A 20,171-nucleotide genomic window follows, 5' to 3' on the forward strand; every position below is an offset into this window, starting at 1 on the left:
GAACATCCCCCAGGGGTCTCTCCTCGCCGGGCTGGGGGCCCGCGGAGACGGTGGGGGGAGAGAGGAGACAGAGACGCAGCCCCTGCCCTCTGCTGCTCACGATGTCGGCTCCGCTCATTGAAGGAAAAAAGTCCTCTGAGCCAAGTGGGGGTCAGTGAATTTTCTCTCCCTGTTGCCTTCTTGGAGACATCACAAACTGAAGCTTGAACGCTGACTTTCAGGCGTTGTCACCAAAAGCGAAATCGCCCCCGCCTCTCTTTTTAGACTCTCAATATGGACACTAGAGCTTTCCACTGAACCCCACGTGGCTCTCATCCTATCTTCTGTACCTCTCATCGTTTTGTCTCTGAGGGGTTCGTTTGGGGTATTTTCAACCTGTCCTTCCCGTGCGACTTCTCTTTGGAGGCTGACCTCAGCGACGGATTTCTTGATTTTCATTCCATGTTCCTCAGTTCCTGCGTTTTCATTCACTCTCCCTGCACAGCGGGTCCCATCGTTTGCTGACGTTTTCGGTGTGACTTGTCAGGCTTGTCTTTTGTCTCTTCGGACGCCCTGAGCCCAGGTATTTTAAATGTGTCTGTTGGCGCCATCCCCTGGAGCTCCTGTCTGCCTCTGTTGATTTTCACATTCTGTTGTCTTCTCACCTCAAGCTATTTTTGACCGAGGGCTACAGAACCACTACGAGAAGTTACACAGATAATTGGAGGCCTAAGAGGATGCATCTTTTTCCAGAGGACGGATGTGCCACATACCTGGGTCGGCAGGGCTCCGGATGCCTGGTGGCACAGACTCTGGGACTGAAATTCTGTGAAACTGAGTGTGGTCTCTGGCGTGAGCTATTTCTGGTTCACTCTTCCTCTTCCAAGGCCGCCCCTGGGGCCCCGACGTAAAGAAAGGCAGGTGTGCCAGGCCACAGCCATTACCCAGTGCCTCGGCCACTTTGCTTCTTCTCCGAAGCAGAAGAGCAGCCGGGATGCCAGGCCTGTCTCCTGGCCTCTAGCCCCAGCCCCCAGCCCTGTCATTTTTCACCCTCTCTTGTTAGCGCCTTGGTACCAGCACAGAGTAGTTTTAAAAGATGCTTGGCCTGCTTTTTAGTTCCCTTCAGGGAAGTTTGGTCAGAATTACCTGCTAAGCCACTGTCGGGTTTGGAGGTGCCCTCTCTTTTCCAACATAAATAGCTCTGAGAAAATCCCGAGCCTCTCACCTTCCTGTTCCTCCTGGATCGCCCTCGGTTGGCATCCGAAAATGCACACACAGCTTTTTCGCACCAAGACGTTCACTGCAGCACCGCCCGTGAGAAGCAGAGTAACAGTAAGAGAATGCTTAGGTCTATAATGTTAGGACATTTCCATGATGCGGCCATCGAAACCTTTTTGGGGGGCCTGGCCCATGGCATGTGGAAGTTCCCGGGCCAAGGATCGAACCCGCACCATGGCAGCGACCCGAGCTGCAGCGATGACAACGCCAGATTCTTAACCTGCTGCACCACAAGGGGAGCTCCTAAACCTCGTTCTATGAGGAGTTTTTAACACATGGAAAAACCTGATGCTAGAAGGTCCAGTGTAGGATTATAATGTGAACTCCGTGTGCTCGTGGGCCCGTGGCTTTGAATGTCACTGCCACCTGAAAACAATGACTCTAAACAATCATTTCCAGGACTGACCTGTCCCAAACAAAACACGCATCAGAATGATTCTCCAGGCATTCCCGTCGTGGCGCAGTGGTGAACGAATCCGACTAGGAACCATGACGTTGCGGGTTTGATCCCTGGCCTCGCTCAGTGGGTTAAGGATCCGGCGTTGCCGTGAGCTGTGGTGTAGGTTGCAGACGCGGCTTGGATCCCACGTTGCTGTGGCTCTGGCGTAGGCGGGTGGCTACAGCTCCAATTAGACCCCTAGCCTGGGAATCTCCATATGCTGCAGGAGCGGCCCCAGAAAAGGCAAAAAACAAAAAAAAACAAACAAACGAAAGAATGATTCTCCAGTCAAACTTTTCCACCTCGGCAAAGTATAGAAGCATCTATCCGGTTGTACAACAAAATCTTAGGACTTATTCTTGTTTACTTCATTTTACTCCCATCCTCACCAAATAATCCATCAGCAGATCCTTCTAATTCCACCCCCTACACACGTATCACATTCAAACCCCACTGTCCACACTTCCTAAGTCACCTGCAGCAGCAGCCTCTCAGCGTTTCTCTGCCTCCATCCCAGACGGTGGAGAGGCGGCCACGGGAGACGGGAGGGGGTCCTGTCGCAACCAGCACCTGCCCATGCGCCGCAAGCAGAACTCAAACTCCCCTGGGACCCTGAGGGGCTGCTCTCCTGGCCCAGACCCTGAGGCCTGGCCAGTCCGTGGGCCTCTGTGCATCCTGCTTCCTCAGCTGGGAACCTCTCCCGCAGTTCTCTGCACAGGTGGCACCTTTCAACCTTCTGGCCCCAGGTCAGATGTGACCACCTCAGAAAGGACACCCCACTTACTAGGGATAGACTCACCCTCTTTATTTCTTTGTGGTGTTTGCTACAATATGCGATGCTCTTGGTTTTTGTGGGTTTCTTTGGGGGGGGGCGCTGTGACTATAGCATGTGGAAGCCCCAGGGTCAGGGATCGAACCCAAGCCACAGCCGTGACAATGCTGGATGCCTAACCTGCTGAGCCCCCAGGGAAGTCCACCTCTCATTTTCACCTGTTTGTTTACTTCTTAATTTTCTGCATTCTCATCAGAACCTGAGCTTCACGAGGGCACCGGCTGTCCCTACCTTGTTTACTGCTGTAGCCCCAGGAGCTTGTGGAGGACACTTAGGCTCAGAGCGGTTAAACAACCGGCTCAGAGCCCCATAGCTGGAAGAAGTGGAGTTAGGATCTGAACTTGAATTTTTCTAACTACAAAGCCCAGAGTCTTCCCAAGAAGCTCCTCCTGCTCTGTGTCTAGAGTCGCAATTAGGCAGTTCGGCTACGTGTACTTCCTGTGCTTCTGGGGAAAGAAGCCACGTGTTTCCCTCATTCATTCCTTTCTAATCAGCCACAGCCAGAAATTATTACGCGTTCACTGCTGTGTGGCCATTGGGCATTGACCCCTGCAGCTCCACTTCCTCATCCGCATAATGGGATTAATACTGGAACATACTGGGTCGCATACATGACAATTACATGATTAATATTTTTAAGTGCCTTCAAACACAGGAAGGCTTACACAATATCTGCTAAGGAAATAAAAGACGTGCTGGGTGCCTCCTGTATACCAGCACTGTGATGAGGGGGGTGCAAGAAGACAGGACGCGGCTTCCAGGCGCCTCCATCCAACACATGCACAACGAGGGTGTTAAAGGCTGAGAATGCCTGTCGGGGGGAGGAGCCTAAATGTCCATCGACAGATGGCTGGATCAAGCAGATGTGGTACATATACACAGTGGAATACTACTCAGCCATAAAAAAGAAAGAAATCATGCCATTTGCAGCCACACAGATGGACCTAGAGATGATGGTACTAAGTGAAGTACTCAAAGACAAAGACAAGTACCGTGTGACATCACGTACAGGTGGCCTCTAAAATACGGCATGACCGAGCCTTTCTACAAAGCAAACACAGACTCACAGACAACACACTTGCGGTTGCCAAGAGGGGAGGAGGGCTGAGAGTGGGAAGGACTGGAAGCTTGGGGCTGGCAGGTGCAAACTATTAATATACAGGATAGATAAACAATAGGTCCACCTGTACCGCACAGGGAACTGACTCCATACTCTGTACTAGCCTATAATGCAAAAGCATAGAAAAAGAATGTGTGTGTGTAACCGCTCACCTTGCTGTACAGCAGAAACTAATACAACATCGTACCTCAACTATATGTCAATACGATGAATTAAAAAAATTTTTTTAAATGCCTGTAGAGCAGTAAGAGTAAAAACAGGCGTTAGTGACTGTGGACCACATGCCAGGCTCTGTCCTAAACCCTCTGGCGAACTCATTAATCCATCCTTGTCTCCTCCTAGAGGGTGGAGGCATTATAAGCCCCCTTTTAGTGATGAGGAAGCGGAGCTTACAGACTCTGCCCCGAGTTAGGAGGTCAAAAGCGGGCCGGGAACCGCGGCCCTCGCTTCGGAGTTTATGCTGTCAACCCCCGTGCCTTACAGCGTGGTTGTGACAATAACACGCGTGCTGTCGCATACCACGTAAGCCCTTGCTTAACCGCAGGTAAGAGAAGCAGAACGCAAGGCTGCGGGTAGACGAAACATGTACATTATGTTGTTTAAACAAAAAGAAGCAGTTAATGCAACGGTTCTCATTCAAGGTTTCGACTGAAGCAAGAATGAACCATTAGCAAAACCTTCCGAACGTCATTTCTGGAGTTCCCGCAATGGCACCGTGGTTAAGAATCCCACTGCAGAGGCTCAGGTCACTGTGGACGTGCAGGCTTGATCCCCAGCCCCGCACAGCAGGTGAAAGGACCTGGCGTCGCCGTGGCTGAGGCGTAAGTTGCATCTGTGACTCGGAACGGATCCGGGCCCGGGAATGTCCAGATGCTGTGGGTGTGGCCATTAAAAAAAAAAAGTTACCGCCACCGAGAAAGTCTAACGAATGAGTTTTCTCTCTAACCACTACACTTACAGAAAAAGCCTACCTTTAAAATGTATACATACTGCGGATGGTAAATCAAATTTATATTATAAAATGTCATGGAAATAAGATTCGATCTGCACATTGCAAATAAGTCTATAAGTGTGTAGGGAAGAAGAAAACATTCTATCATACAAATATAAGGGGGGAAATCTGAATTTGGGGAAAAAAAGGGTTTTTTACTTGATTTTCCACCGTCAGGCCACTGTGGCTGAAGATGATCAGAACCTTGGACAGCACTGAGGGGCTCTTCCCGCCGAAGGGCTGGTTTTGTGGTGGTCCTTAAGTGTTAGGGTACTTCCCTCTTTTCTCTGCATTTAACAGTTGTCGTAATTTTACCTCCTCTTGTATAAAAACTGATTCCTTTATATGTAGAACTTAACTGATAATGGAAGAAAAATATATATACACACAATTTTTTTGTCTTTTTAGGGCCGCACCTGCGGCATATGGAGGTTCCCAGGCTAGGGGTTGAGTCGGAGCTGTAGCCGCCGGTCTACACCACAGTCACAGCAACACCACAGCCACAGCAACGCAGGATCCGAGCCCTGTCTGCGACCTACACCACAGCTCACGGCAATGCCAGATCCTTAACCCACGGAGTGAGGCCAGGGATCGAACCCGCAACCTCATGGTTCCTAGTTGGATTCGTTTCCACTGCAGCATGACAGCAACTCCCCCAATTAAAAAAATTTTTTTTCCTAATTCAGCTATTTGTTTTCACTTATTATTATTATTATTATTATTTTAATAGTCATTTCCCCAATACAATTTTTTTTTCTGCTGTGCAGCATGGTGACCCAGTTACACACACACACACACACATTCTCTTTTCTCACATTATCTGGCTCCATCATAAGTGACTAGACATAGTTCCCAGGGCTACACAGCAGGATCTCACTGCTAATCCATTCCAGAGGCAATAGTTTGCATCTATTAACCCCAAGCTCCCCAACCCCCCCCCTCCCCCCTGGCAACCACAGATCTCTTCTCCAAGTCCATGAGTTTCTTTTCTGGGGAAAGGTTCAGTTGTGCCATATATCAGAGTCCCCTCATTTTTTTTCCTAAAGTCTTCTTCTGGCAAACAAAGACTGGCATTTTTGCTCCAGCACCTTTGTTTACTCTTTCATATTATTCTTCTTTGCATAATTAATAGAAAATAAAGGATAATGAAGAATCATTTAAATAACATTTAAATCCCAGGTGTTGGGGCAGCGTATCAGTGCCTTCAGAAATTAGTGGACATACGTAAGAGCTTAATTTTTGATTTAAAATTTACTAGTTGGTAGCACACATGCCTGCCATCATTCCTCTTCATTACATTTTGCCAAGCGGGCATCTTTTAGTCGCTTCCAAAGCGTGGTGCTTAGACTCAGAAGCTACTGAACAAAAATGCACCTACGGTGAGCTTCCAAAAACACCCAAACCCAGGCAATGTATTCATACGGACAAATTCTGATCTATGTTACCAAACTTGTGAAAACAAGTATTTTTGAAATAGCAACGCCCATTGTTAAGGTATTTAAAAAAATCATTCTGCAAATCCTTGGACTCAGTGTCGAGCAGAAAAGCTCTTCTCTGCTGTCTTTGAAAAGAAAGCCGGCGAAAAAACCGAACTGCTTTGTGAGTGTGCTCTCGAAAACCCTAATACGGTCCCAAAACTCGCTGTGACCATTCCGGCTCCTTACAAATGTTGTCAGGCTGGCCTGCCTTTAAGTTTTTTTCTTCCTTCTAAATGACTGATTGAGGTGGCGCTTTCATCCTCGGCAGCATGTAAAACAGGGGTCCTCAGCAGCTCCAAGGCCGCTGGCGGAGGACAGGGGAGCTGTTGTGCTCGGGAATTAATCTGTCCAAAGGCATCAAAAGCGGCCACAATGCAGCCATCAGCGTGTTTTCACCAGGCAAGCCCCGCATTTCCTATTTAGAAAACACATAACCAGCGCCCCATTCTGAAGCCTCACAAGCCCCCCTCTTATTTATCTGTGTTTGTTATTATTTGGCTTCTGCCGCCCTGTCTGGGGGACGCCTTGCTGTGCACGCATCCATTGAGGGAGGACAAAAGAAGTGTCTATTGCCAACTTGGTAAAGCAAAGAGGGACTCCCACTGCTTCTTCCCTCTGGCCAGGCTTCGATGGCGACAACGGGGCTTAACTCTTTGTGTCCCAGAAGAGGACGACTCCTTTGTGCGCTCTCAATTTTGCCAAGGATGAAATGTCACCCACGGGAGAAAAAAATGTCATTCGTGGCCTATTGCAATCCCGGAAGCTGGCGTCTCTCCAGCCACGTAGAGGGCATCAGGGACCGGGGGGGGAGACGCGTGTGCCTTCCTCACACCCTGACACTGTTTTGCGACAAAGCGATGAAAGTGCTGCGGCAAAGGCTTGCGCGGCCTCTGCCCGGGGCCCAGTCGGGTTTTCCCCACAACGCCTGGTGGGGTCCTTGTCGTTTCCGGCGTGGCAGCGTCCACAGGAGTTGTGCAAAATCTCGCTAGTTTAGTTCAGTAACCTGGTTGTTCACGACGATGACACGTTTTCAGGATTCACAACCTCATCTCCCGTGAGAATTTCTGCGTCGACTGCGTGAATGAGCCAGTGCTTACAGAGACTCTAGTGCTCGTTTCATCCGGTTCTCCCTCTGAGTCTGTCTGTCTGTCTATCCATCCACTGAGAGAGGCGTGGAGGGGGAGAGATTCAAGACAGACAGACACAGGCCAAATTAACGACCCCCCCGCCCAACCACACACACCCCACCCGTCCAGTTCCAGTGAAGCAGCCGCCAAGACCGAGTGGTGGGCCTTTGCCAAGACGGAGACCAGTGCTTTTAATTTTTAATTTTTTTTTTCTTTTTTGTCTTTTTTGCCATCTCCTGGGTTGCTCCCAAGGCACATGGAGGTTCCCAGGCCGAGTCGGAGCTGTAGCCGCCGGTCTATACCACAGGCACAGCAACGCAGGATCTGAGCCGCGTCTGTGACCTACACCATAGCTCACGGCAACGCCAGATCCTTAACCCACTGAGCAAGGCCAGGGATCGAACCCACAACCTCATGGTTCCTAGTCGGATTCGTTAGCCACTGAGCCACAAAGGGAACTCCAAGCGGTGCTTTTTAAACTCGAGAAGACACCGGGGCTCTGTTACACGGTGGCCCCAGACTCCTTCCCCTCAGGGGCCTGCAGGTCGGGGAGCAGACCCCATGGCTTTAGCGAGCCCTCTGTCTAGGACGACCCGGACCAAGAAGAGTTAATGGTCCCGCCACATCCCAGAGGGCCGGGGCTCAGTGACAGCAGCCCAGGACCTGAAGGGGAGAGGGACAGCCTTCTATTCTTTGGGATCGTCTCTCGAATTAATTAACTGGAAGTGAGTCTTGTCAATGTTTTGGAAAGGCAGCAGGGTGAAAAGAGATGGCTAGAATTAACCACAGTGAGAGACGACTTCAGCGCTGCCAGGGCTCAGAAAAGCCCGGGGAAGAACAAAGAAGGAAAGAGGCCGACTCGCCGTCTGAAGGAGCCCGCGGACCCCAGCAAACTTCAAGGCTTTGCCAAGCAAGCGACGCGGGCTCAACAAGAGGAATTTATTATCTGCAGCCACAGTAGGTACAATTTTTCACTTAAACGCACAGGGTGTCTACAGGACAAAGGCAGAACGGACGGGATTTTAAAGCAAAGAAACAACAGAATGCTCATGTCGCTTTTAAGCTTATCCACACTGAACTCTAATATCTAAAAGATTCACAGGTTCTTGAATTGGTACTGGAGAACTCTTCAAACACTTGCAACTCCACATACGGCAGGTGATGGGAAACTCCATGAGACAGATGCCAGAAGTTCAGACTCGGGGATGAGAGTTCACTCACTAAGAAGAAAAAAGAAACAAAATTGCAGATTAACAGATCCACTTACAAGAATGGTGGGGGAAAAAAATACAGAGAATTTGGGTCAACGAGAGAATAACGGGAGAGGGACCTGAAACGACCAAGTAAATACAAGTTTTCTGTTCTTCTCACTGTGGTTGACATGGACTAGCTTTTAAAGACAATCTAATTTCTGGCAGAAACTTTTATGCCACGTGAAAAATTTTTTCTTGATTTTGCTTTTTAGGGCTGCACCTGCGGCATATGGAGGTTGCCAGGCTAGGGGGTCAAACCGGAGCTGCAGCTGCCAACCTGCACCACAGCCACAGCAACGCCAGATCTGAGCTGCGTCTGCAACCTACACCACAGCTCATGGCAACGCTGGATCTTAAACCCACTGAGTGGGGCCAGGGATCGAACCCGCGTCCTCAAGGATACTAGTCAGGTTCATTACCGCTGAGCCACAGTGGGAACTCTGCCCTGTGAAAATTCTGACATGCCTTTTCTTTTTTTTTTTTTTTTTTTTTGTCTTTTTGCTATTTCTTGGGCCGCTCCCGCGGCATATGGAGGTTCCCAGGCTAGGGGTCGAATCGGAGCTGTAGACACCGGCCTACACCAGAGCCACAGCAACGCGGGATCCGAGCTGCGTCTGCAACCTACACCACAGCTCACGGCAACGCCGGATCGTTAACCCACTGAGCAAGGGCAGGGACCGAACCCGCAACCTCATGGTTCCTAGTCGGATTCGTTAACCACTGCGCCACGACGGGAACTCCCTGACATGCCTTTTCTGTTTCTTCCCTAGAATGAGTCTGAAACTTCAATTTTTTTTTTTTTTTTTTTTGTCTTTTTAGGGCTACACTTGCAGCATATGTTAAGTTCCCAGGCTAAGGGTCGAATCAGAGCTGAAGCCGCCAGCCTACACCACAGCCACAGTAATGCAGGTTCCAAGCCACATCTGTGACCTACACCACAATTCATGGCAACGCCAGATCCTTAACCCACTAAGCAAGGCCAGGAGTTGAACCCGTGTCCTCATGGATGCTAGTCGGGTTCGCTAACCACTGAGCCAGGACGGGAATGCCCGAAATTTCAACTTTTTTCCCTGTTTTGTTTTTGTTTTTTGGATGCACCTGCACCATATGGAAATTCCTGGGCTAGGGATCAAATCCAAGCCACAGCTGCAATCTATGCCATAGCTGCAGCGATGCCGGATCCTTAACCTGCAGCACCAAGCCAGAACTCCTGAAATTTCAACTCTTAAGAAAATGGCAGTATAAACACTGAACAAAAAAAATTATTTGCAATTAAATTCAGCACTTTCTTGGCCATCTTAGAAGGCAAAATGCTCCCATCTGAGTTCTCTTCTTTGTTCCCCCTTTTTGTTTTTTGGCTGCACCTGTAGCATGCAGAAGTTCTTGAGCCAGGGATTGAACCTGCGCCACAGCAGTGACAATGCTGAGCCCTGAACCTGCGAAGCCACCAGGGAACTCCGCCCATCCATGTTCTTATGGAGCAACTGTGTCCCAACCACGGTGATGGGGAAGCAGGGACCACTGTCTATGAACTGAGAGGGTGGCCGTACTTACCAGCTGAGGTGTGTCACTAGCAGACTTCAGGATCAGCTTGTCCCCCCTCTTCTCAACTTCAAACCCCATTTTTTTAAGGAGGGACGGGTCTGCCAGGCCCTGCTCCTCCATCTTCGCGATCAAATCCTGGTTCCGGCTGTTGTCCTCGGTGAGGTTTCGGATGGCGTACACCACCCACTGGGTTAGAACTGGAGCCAGAGTGAAGGAATCTGCCAGCACGCTCGCCGGGTGCAGAATTACTGGGAGCATGACTGGAAGAGGAGGAGCGGCTGACACCCCCAAACCCAGAATCAACGCACTCACTTTTCTTGAGGATGCACTGTGATATGCGTACCAAGAGGGAAATCACTAAAAAGGTACAATACATCCAACGTGGTGTGTGTGTGTGTGTGTGTGTGGGTGTGGGTGTGGGTGTGGGTGTGGGTGGGTGGTGTCCAGCAAGAGAGGTACTTGATCAGGATTTACTGAATGAACGAACAATTCGAGGCAAAGGCTTAGTGTGGCTGCCTCTGAATTTTATGAACCCAGACACGCGGGGAGGCGAGCACACACACACACTTGCCGGATAATTACATTACTGAGTCACCAGGGAAGGAGGAAGCGTGTTAGAGAGAGAGTCACCACGGTGCCAGGTTAGAATCAGACAAGAAAACCATCTGTCTAAAGCCAGCCCGGTGTCCTAGGCGCTGCCATGGAGTGTCCCTCACTCCCTCTTGGAAAGACGAAGCTAGAAGCCCTTGGAAGGGCTGGCTGTTCGGGGTGAATCCTCGTGCTCCTGAGAAAGCCCCTCTTTCTCCTTGCCCCGCTGTGCCCCAGGCCTCGTTTTAAACGCCGTGCCCGGCCTCCTTCGGGCGTTACTGTCTTCTATTCAGCTATTGGGAGCTGTGTAAGCCTCACCAGGCATCAAGTTGCTACTGTATGTCGTTCTAGAAAAAAAAACATGTATAAAAACTGCTGCAGCCTTGGATCCAGGGGCACAGAGAGATGCCAAGAACAGTGGGCCTGGCACCCTCCATTGGTTCAGAAGGAACAGCGTGCCAAGCGTGAAATAAACACATTTTCCAATGAAAGGAGGCCGCCCTGCCTGTGATCAGATGGGAGGAGCGAGAAGTTTCGCTTTCTCCTTACTACCACACGTTTCCCACACAGGCACTTGTGACGCCAGAACGGGGGTGCCTGTGCCCCCAAAATGTGTCAGGAGGGTCGTTCAACACTCCTGACCCTGACCGAGACCCCAGATGAGCCGTGAGGCTGCGCCGAGACCCTCCCGCTCCCAACGTCAGCGCAGGAAGCCACAGAGACAGGGCTGGATGTTCAAAGACAGTGAGCCCAGCTGGGCCCCTGGTTCAACACCGCAAAGGAAAAGCCAGTACAGAAGAGCCTGTCCCCTATTGCTGGACGATTGTACGGCAGGCATCGTGCTAGCTCTGCCTTCAGGAAGTGTCTTCTGGTCGCTCCACCTCCGTCCCTCCGACGCGGCCCAAGCTGGCCCGCAGCGCTGCCCAGGCCTCTGAGGCTCCCGGGGGCTGGCGGGGTGGGGGTGGGGGTCCACCCGGGGCCGCCCTGATCACAGGCGGACCCCAGGCTGGGTCCAGCTGCCAGCTGGCCTGCCTCTCCAGCTCCTCCAGGACAGGCCCCGGGGTGCAGGAAGAAGAGGCCGGCAAACGTGTGCAGAGTAAATGACCCACTGGTTTTGGAGGGTTCGCATCCAAACCACTTGTGGGTGTGACTCACCTTTTCCAAAGGGCAAAGAATGGGAACGGCTGGTGCCCCGCGGATGAGAGGCCATACTTAGCTGTCCCCTTTGGTGGGGACAACGTTCTCCTCTCGCCACTTATCTGTCATCCTTTCACGATAGAGCCCAGGTCCGTATAATTACACGTCTGGATGTCTTTGGGGGAGATGAAGCCATACAAATACTCGCATGCATAAAACCTGCATCTGAATTGCTCCTTCTCTTCCACAACCACCAAGCCCCACTCTGCGACAGGACAGAGAGGAAAAACAACGATCCCAGGCGACAAAACCTTCGGAAACGTTGGTAAATTTCTCTACGGGGAGCCATCTGCTATGATCAACTTCTCACCGGGGGCGACACCATCAGACAGACGCACTTCCTCACGGGCTGCGGGAACGGAGGGGGCAGAGCCCACGAGGACTGACCGAGGAGCAAACACCGACTCCGGCGCGAACGTGAGTGAGGCTGGCGATCGGCCGTGGCCACCGTAACTCTAACGCCAGGCGACAGAAGCAAAACACGTCTTTCTGAAGCTTCCTGGCTCTTCGCTTAAATATAACTGAAAGGAAGAGAACTCAAAGTGCCAGAAACGCACTGAAAGCGCCTCAGCCTCGGAGGGCTGGTCGGCTCCAGGATCGAGGACTCCGATGCCAGCCTCGTCGCCACCAGTTGCCAGTGCTGAGTGTCTCCGGGGGAAAGATCCACCTTCCAGGGCGGCAGGCTGTCCAACGGAACCCCTGCAAAGGGCGCCCACATCCCTCTGCTGCCAGGGGCCCGCCACACCCTCGGCTCCGGCCACGTCACCACGCCAGGCATCGCCCGTCTGTCCACATGAGACCCTGACCCACGACACGTCCTTGCTCGCCTGTCCTGGGAGTCCGCCTCTCCGTCCAGCTACCCCTCACTGCCAGCTTCGGGTGGACTCGCCCACCACCCGTTTCCAGAACATTCTCCCCTCCTCCCCTAGTTCTCACACTGCACCTGCGTAACTGCCCACGAGTCTGTGAGCTTCGCGGGCAGGAGCCGTACCCACTCCTTCTCCGCGTGCCTGGCCGCGGATCGTCAGTACGTGCTCGGGGACGTGATGCTGGCTGCGGCTCTTTGCAGCTCTATCGCCCTGACACCCTGTAAAGCCCTCGTCAGCACGCGTGACGTCTCGGTCACCCCTCTGTCCAAGCTCGGTGCCGGGACACATCTGCTCGACGTCAGCGTGAGCGAGCAGGTGCTGTCTCCCATTCGCCGTGTGTGAGCATGTGCACATGCGTGTGCGTGTGCATGGAGGGGGCGCGGGGGCACTGCAGGGACCCACTCGGGCTGTGCTTTTCCTTCTCGTTCTTGGTGTGGTTTCCTGGCTCAGCGCGTTGCAGGGTTGAGAGATCAGACGAAAGGAAACCAGTATCAATGCAACTGGGGCAGAAGCTGGACTGTGTCCCTCAAAGGCCCAGGACAGCAAAACCCCCGAGTTCCCGTGTGGACAGGCAAAAGGGCGGATCTGATTCCTGTGCCTGGGCGGGGCGGGGGCAGGGGGTTTTGCAAGTACTGTTACAGCATCTTAGCATTTCATCGTTTTAAGTGTTTAGCAGCTCATTCCTGTAGAAAAAGACACCCAAACCACCCAACCACCAATTTATACGTAAGAAAAGAGGAGCACGAGAGCAACGAGAATTCTCTGGATGGGCCCGGGCGCCTCTCCCATTAGGGTGCTGCTCCCCGGGCAGGCGGGGGCCGGGGGGGAGGGGTGCTTCAGGAGCCAAAGGGACAGTAGCCCCCTTCACGGGGAGCAGATTCCTGGCGCAGCCTCCACGTGAATGGAAGCCGCACTGAGGCCCAAAGCAGAACAGGCCTTTCAGTCTCCGTCCAAGTGTGTTCGAAGGGCAGAAGGGTGTGTGAGTGGGGGGCACGGGGGAGAGGGGGAGTAAGGCCCCCCTCGGCACCGTGAATATCAGAAATAACAGACAGGTGGCAGAGAGACCCGCAAACACTTCACTTAACCGCGTCCTCACGCTCTGACGTGGCCTAAGCAGAACGGATCTGAGCCCCCCTCGAAGGAGGCTTTCCCGACGTGAGAACACCGTACCGCCCCGTCTGCCTACGGCTGGGCCCTAAGCGAACCGCGGCATCTGGGGTCTGCACGGTCTCCAAATGAAACACCAAAGGGCCTCTGACTGGTCCCAATTTCCAGTGAGAACATCTCAGCCCTGCTGTCTAGGGCCTCCGACTTAATTCAACAACCACATTTTCACAGCGATTCCCTTCCATTTGTGTGGAGAAGAGAAACACTGGCGCCCCATGCGCTGCTCCAGTGCACGAGCCTGGCTTGCAGGTGCACTGGGCTCCCCCTCGGGCTGTGGGGGGCCGAGCCCTGGGCGCCGCCCGGACCCAGATGGCCCTGGGTGTCCCGAAGGAGATGAAAGCGAGTCCCAGTTAATATTCACATGGCCCTCTTGTTCCCTCGCTCAAGAGACAGAAAGCCAGCCAGAGTGGGGGAAGATTAAACAGCTTCTAACGCCTCGAATCCCACCCACACGTGAAGTGCCCCATTGTCCGCTTAGCTGGAGAGGGAGAGCTTCTGGAGTTGCCATGGCTACTGCAAACAGAAGGCCTGAGCCTGTTTGCTACCCCACTGCCTGCGAGGAACCCCGCGAGCAGCACTGGAATGAAGACGAGACTGAGTGGCTGGCTTTGGACCAGAACCCTGCGTGTCTCGAAACGAGCAGAGATGTGACGAGATGGGACAGGAGCAGAGGCTGAGAACGGGTCCTGGACTCTGAGCACTGGTGCAGCCGGGGGCGCATCCAGATGCAGAAAGACTCAGGCTCAATGCTGGGCCCTGCAGCCCTGGACCAGTGAGGCGACGGGAGACCACGCGAGACACAACAGAATTCCACGACAATGCCATTACCAACCAGCAGACTGATGCGCCACACTCACTTGTAAGGTCAAGTCGGCTGAGTCAAAACGTTAACATTGGAGCTGATGAGAAAAACGCCACCTAACCGAGAAGAGAGCCCAGACGCCCGCAGGTACCAGAATGAATGGTACCGAGTCCCGCGGGATGACCAGGACGCAGGTGACCGGGGAGGCAGCCCCGTGATGACAGGGACTTAGCTCTGGTCAAGGCTCTCGCGTCTGCATCGATTACAATTTATCTTTTGCTCTCAACTTCCGTTCATGCCACTCAGATTGCACACTCTTCTCGTTCAGCGCGTTAAAGTAGAAGCCTTTACCGTGCAGCCTCTGCTCCTGGCCACCTCACATGACGCTGGAAACCAGGGCTTGACAAACGATGGCCCAGGTTTTTGCACGGCTGCAAGTTAAAAATAGTTTTATATTTTTAAATGGCTGGGAGCAAAAGTGGAAGAAGCGTACTAATTGGAGACCCATGAGAATGTTTTGCAATTCAAACTTCAGTGCCCGTAATAAATAGTTTTGCCATGCTCATTCATTTATGAAGTGTCTGTGGCTGCTTTTGTGTTGCAGAGACTGAGCTAGAGGTATAAAGAGACAGTATGGTAAAGCCAAAGATATTTATCCAATTTAACTCTTTCCAAAAAAGGTTGTCAAACTCTGGACTAGAACGTGGAAGGAATCAATAAATGTTTGTTGAATGACTACATGAGCCTTTAAAATTACTGGCACTGAAACTATTGAAATTTATACTATTTAAATTAAGGCAATCTTATTTTCTTTTTAGGGCCATATCTGAGGCATATGGAAGTTGCCAGACTAGGGATCAAATCGGAGCTGCAGCTGAGGCCTACACCACAGCCACAGCGATGCAGGATCTAAGCTGCATCTGTGATCTACACCACAGCTTGTGGCAATGCTAGATCCTGAACCCACTGAGCACAGCCGGGGGGCACTGAATCCGCATCCTCACAGACACTACTAGAATAAAGCAACTTAGGAGTTCCTGTCGTGGCTCAGCAGTTAATGAATCCGACTAGGAACCATGAGGTTGCAGGTTCGGTCTCTGACCTTGCTCAGTGGGTTAAGGATCTAGCATTGCCGCAAGCTGGGGTGTAGATCACAGATGCGGCTTAGATCCCGCATCGCTGTGGTTGTGGTGTAGGCTGGCAACCACAGCTCCGATTAAACCCCTAGTCTGGAACCTCCATATGCCACGAGTGTGGCCCTAAAAGGACAAAAAGACCAAAAAAAAAAAAAGGCATTTCCCGAGTTCCCTGGTGGTGCACCGGGTTAAGGGCCTGAGGTTGTCACTGCTGTGGCACAGGTTCGAGCCCTGGCCTGGGGACTTCCTTGTGCTAAACCGCTGCCCAGGGACCCCAAGGACTCCCTGAGGCTTCTGCTGCTGGAGGGGGACCACAGGTGGCACCGAGTGGAGACAGGGCTCGAGAACCAGCCCATAGCTCGAAGAGTAAGACGCGCTGAGGGGTGCAGGAGGGGTGGCAACTTCCCTAGGAAGACAAACGGGGGCGGGGGGTGTCCGGACGAGACAGGGTCCCTGCAGAGGGAATAAACCTGGAAGTACACTGCTCCTGTGCCTGTGCAAAGGGCCCCCCCACTTCTCCCGCCCGAGTTAACTCTACCTGCAAAGGCCAAGAGATTCTTCACGGCCCTGCTGAGGGCATTCTGCCTCTGTCTGCATCTGTTACGATTACCGTTTGCTCTCAACTTCCGTTTATGCCACTCGGACCGCACACTCTTCCCGTTCGGAGCGTTAAAGCAGAAGTCTTCACCGTGCAGAGCCGGCTCCCCGCCGCCTCACGTGATGCTGAGAACCAGCGTGTGTTCAGGAACCACCACCCACCACCCATCCGGGCTCCCCTCTTCCTCCGCCAAATCGTCGGTCTGTCTGGGATCTAATTGCCCTCCGCATTTTTGCCTTTTAATAGGAGGGCACATCTGCGGTCCAAGGGCTGCAGCGCCCGCCGTGCTGACACGCACTGTTCTAGGTTTGCAGTGTAGCCTGAGAGCACTTCCGGATCCACGGGCGTGTTCGCTCTGCTTCGCCAATCAACGGCTGACCGTTAATACTGACCGTGGTTCAAAAAAGAAGAAGAAACACCAGTAGAAGAGGGTGGGGAAAGAAACTGCCAGGTCTGTAGATTACAGATCACCGTCTGGAAAATACAACATGATACGTGTGCTTATCATGGGCTCCACGAAGCAGCAGCGTTTCGGTCCTTCTTGAGGACAAGAGGCATCAGAGACACCACCGCTTGGACAGCTGAGGCTTTTTGGCCTCTGAATCCCGAGGACACTCAACATCAAAGGAGGTGGTACCAAGGCCCGAACCAAACGCTGCTGCATCTTGGCAGACACACCGAAACCTGCAAGGGTCAAGCAGACAGACTCCAGCGCGGCGCTCAACCCAGGCGCTTCTCCGTGATGCTGCAGCAAAGACCACGTGCGCGTCCTGGCTCCGCATGGGCTGCTCTCCCCGAACTGACCGTCCAGAGGGAGGGACCGACGACGGTCCCAGGGTTAAGGCCTCGTCTCCTCTCCGGTCTCCGGCCCTCGAGGCTCTGCTTCCTCGTGTCCTCACACAGCGAAGCACCGAGGAGCTGCCGTCCTCAGCTCCTCTCCGAGTCCCAGGCGGACAGAGCACACGCGTCCAAGGGTGGCTTCCATCACCCCCGCTGGCAGGCCCGTGGCAGCGCGGGGACGGGAAGGTGGCACCCCCGCTCTGGCCCACGCTCTCCCGACTCCAACGCGGCTGTGGCCGGGCGAGGGCGGGGCTCGCAGGTGCCCCACGTCCACAGAGTCTGTGGGAAAGGACCCTCCAGCACGGAAACTCCTCCTGCCCACATGTGGGACTCATCTCACTCGCCACTTCAAAGCCCGGCCCGCTGCCCAGAGGCCAGCCCAGCAGCTGGGCCACACGATAGGTTTCAGATCAGAAACCACCAATGCCACTTCTAAGAGCAACCACACGGATGCACATGCTTGGGGGCAGCGCGTCAATGTCACTTGAGACTCTGAACGGGCCACTGCCTGCGACATGCTGAGCAGAGAGCCTGGCACGTAGCAGGCGCTCGCTAAACGGGGCCGGAAGAGTCCCTCTGCAGCCTGTCCTGCTGGGTGTCGCTGACTCCCAGAGCAGGAAGGCACAACGCCACCTGCGTGCGGGCTCCTCTCTCACTGTGACTCCCAGCACCGACACAAGGAGGAGGGTTTCAATCATTTATTTTTACGCGGAAGTTCAGGACCAGGGATCGAACCCGTGCCACCGCAGCCTCCTTAACCTGCTGAGCCACCAGGGAACTCCAAGTCCCTGCTGAGTGAATGCTCCCCGCTGTCTGGCCTCCACCTAAATAAGGGGGTGCCGCCCCACTTCTCCTGTTAGATCAGACCCCCTCCCCCCCTGCTACCTCAGCCTCTAGGCTTCGGGGGCCACCTCACCAGGGAGAGGCTTTCTGGACACAACAACGTCTAAGGAAAAGACACGGGCCCAGTGCCTGGCTGAGGTGCCAGCAGGGGGCTGTGGCGTCACTGGAGACGGCTGGGCTCTGACAACTGAGAAATCCATGAACAGAAGCCAGGGTGAGCCCCGCAGACACACAGGGAAGCTCCAGGCCCTGTTTTATCCACGACTGTTCTCTTTGAGACAAAGAAACTGCTGGCTGGAATCAATTTCTACCCTCCATGTAAGCGAAGCTTTGCAGGAGGAATTAAGTGTCTCTCCCACAGGCTAAGATCGCCAGCTTATCTGCATAAAAGAAGAAGAGTAACGACAGGACAGCAGCAACCCTGAGAGCCCCAGGCGCACAGTCCGGGCCGAGGCTGTTCCGTCTGTGCTCACCGGGACAGCCCTCCATCCTCCCAAGTGCACCCTTTGGGGGGACCATCACCCCATTCTACGGACAGGGAAACTGAGGCACAGGAGGCGGATGACTGTCCACAGTCACGCAACCTGAAGCGGGGGAGCCTGCGCCCGGACGCAGCTCCAGGGTCCGCCCCCGCTGCTCCTCAGCCCTCTGCAGGGACCGCCGTGGGCGAGGAGAGGTGGCTGCAGGAGGCCAGGGCCCTTCTTCCTCCCGGCCGAGCTGAGGGCGAGCTTCTCAGCTCAATGGAAAGAAGGGCAGGTTTTAGGACACTTGAAACACAGTCCCTTTCTCTGCAAAGAAACTTCCTCCGAAGACCAGGTGAGCGCGCCGTTGCCAGGGAGAGCGACCATCCCTGCAAAACACCTTTGGGGATGAACTCAAACCGTTCAAAGTGAAATTACAACACGGAGTAGAAAAAGGTGAGTAATCCCGTCTAAATGATACCAGATTGCTACTGGTCTAGTGCCGAGGACATCTGAAACGAATAAAGGGTCAAAACCAGTCCTAGGACACGATGGCTTCGATGACGACCACCAGCGGTGTGGGGCAGCCGGCGGACCTGGGACCAGACAAGGCACGGCAGGTACCAGAGCCAGGGAGCTCTGGCACACTGCGTGTGCGGGTGCCCGGGCATCTGGGAATCCCTGTCCTTGGCCCAAAGGTCGCTGGTCTCCTGGGGACGATCCGTGCTGGGGGCACAGGCCCAGCAGGCCCCCCCCCCCCGCCCCCGAGCCTGCTCCTCCCAGGAAGTCGGCAGTCGGGGCGATGGGCCCGCAGGTTTGAACAGGCCCAGACGTGCAGGCGCTTCGTGCTGTCTGCTGCCGTTTCTGTTCCTAACGGGTGAGCCGGGGGCTGGGTGCACACGTCTAATCCCGCTCCCCTCACTCGGGGAGGGGCGCTGCTGCACCCATTCTGAAGTCAAGACAACCTTTGGTGGAAACCTGTAACATGCAAGCAACACGAAGCAGAAAGAAAGGCCCACTGACACCTGAGACTGTTTCAAAGCCAAGTGGCTGTGGTGGTGGTATCGAGCTCTTTCTGGACAGCTCTCTCCTAAAACTTCTGCAGGATTGGACATCTCAGTCTGGCGGGGGGGGGGGGGAACACGCTTCGTTCAATTATCAAAATCTGAACCTTCCCCATGTTTTTCGTCTCCTCTATAAACGGCAGGCTTTTTGATTCTTACACTGGAATCAGAGCAGGTGACTTTGATGGAAACACACCTGAAAGTCTCTGAAGAAGTCGTCACGATCCGTCCACTAAAGTGACAACCACGAGGCACTTGCTGGACGCCGGGGACATAAGAACTCGCAGGACAGTCAGCCCCCTCCCGCTGGCCGGCCTTGTGGCCTTCACGTTCCAGAGAAGAGGCAGGCACTGGCCCCCCAGCGGAGCCTCGGGGGAGGCGTGATCACAGCAGGACACGGTCGGGCCGGAAGGCCTCTGTGAGGAGGTGACACCGAGCTAAGACCCTCGGGATTAAAGGAACCCGGTCCCCGGGCGAGCTGGACGGCTGTGCTCGAGAGGAAGGCGCAGCGAGGGGGCAAGGCCAGAGCCCCGGGGATTTCAGGCTGTCGTGAGGAGCCCACTT

General features: G+C 53.6%; 1 protein-coding gene across 3 annotated transcripts in view; it reads right to left on the reverse strand.

Annotated features, from left to right (window-relative positions):
- The window catches only part of ATXN10 (ataxin 10), a 160,411-nt gene continuing 148,404 nt past the window's right edge, over positions 8,165-20,171 (reverse strand). For 2 of the 3 annotated variants that reach the window (XM_013997462.2, XM_021091386.1), the window contains 2 exons: positions 10,052-10,239; positions 8,165-8,464 (listed from right to left, as the gene is read on the reverse strand). In XM_013997462.2, coding sequence (XP_013852916.2) covers positions 8,462-8,464; positions 10,052-10,239 — 191 coding nt within the window. In that variant the 3' untranslated portion in view covers positions 8,165-8,461. The remainder of the gene's footprint in view (positions 8,465-10,051; positions 10,240-20,171) is intronic. The other variant, XM_013997463.2, reaches the window with a different exon arrangement.

Source organism: Sus scrofa, chromosome 5 (assembly GCF_000003025.6).
Source record: "Sus scrofa isolate TJ Tabasco breed Duroc chromosome 5, Sscrofa11.1, whole genome shotgun sequence".
Taxonomy (NCBI): Eukaryota; Metazoa; Chordata; class Mammalia; order Artiodactyla; family Suidae; genus Sus; species Sus scrofa.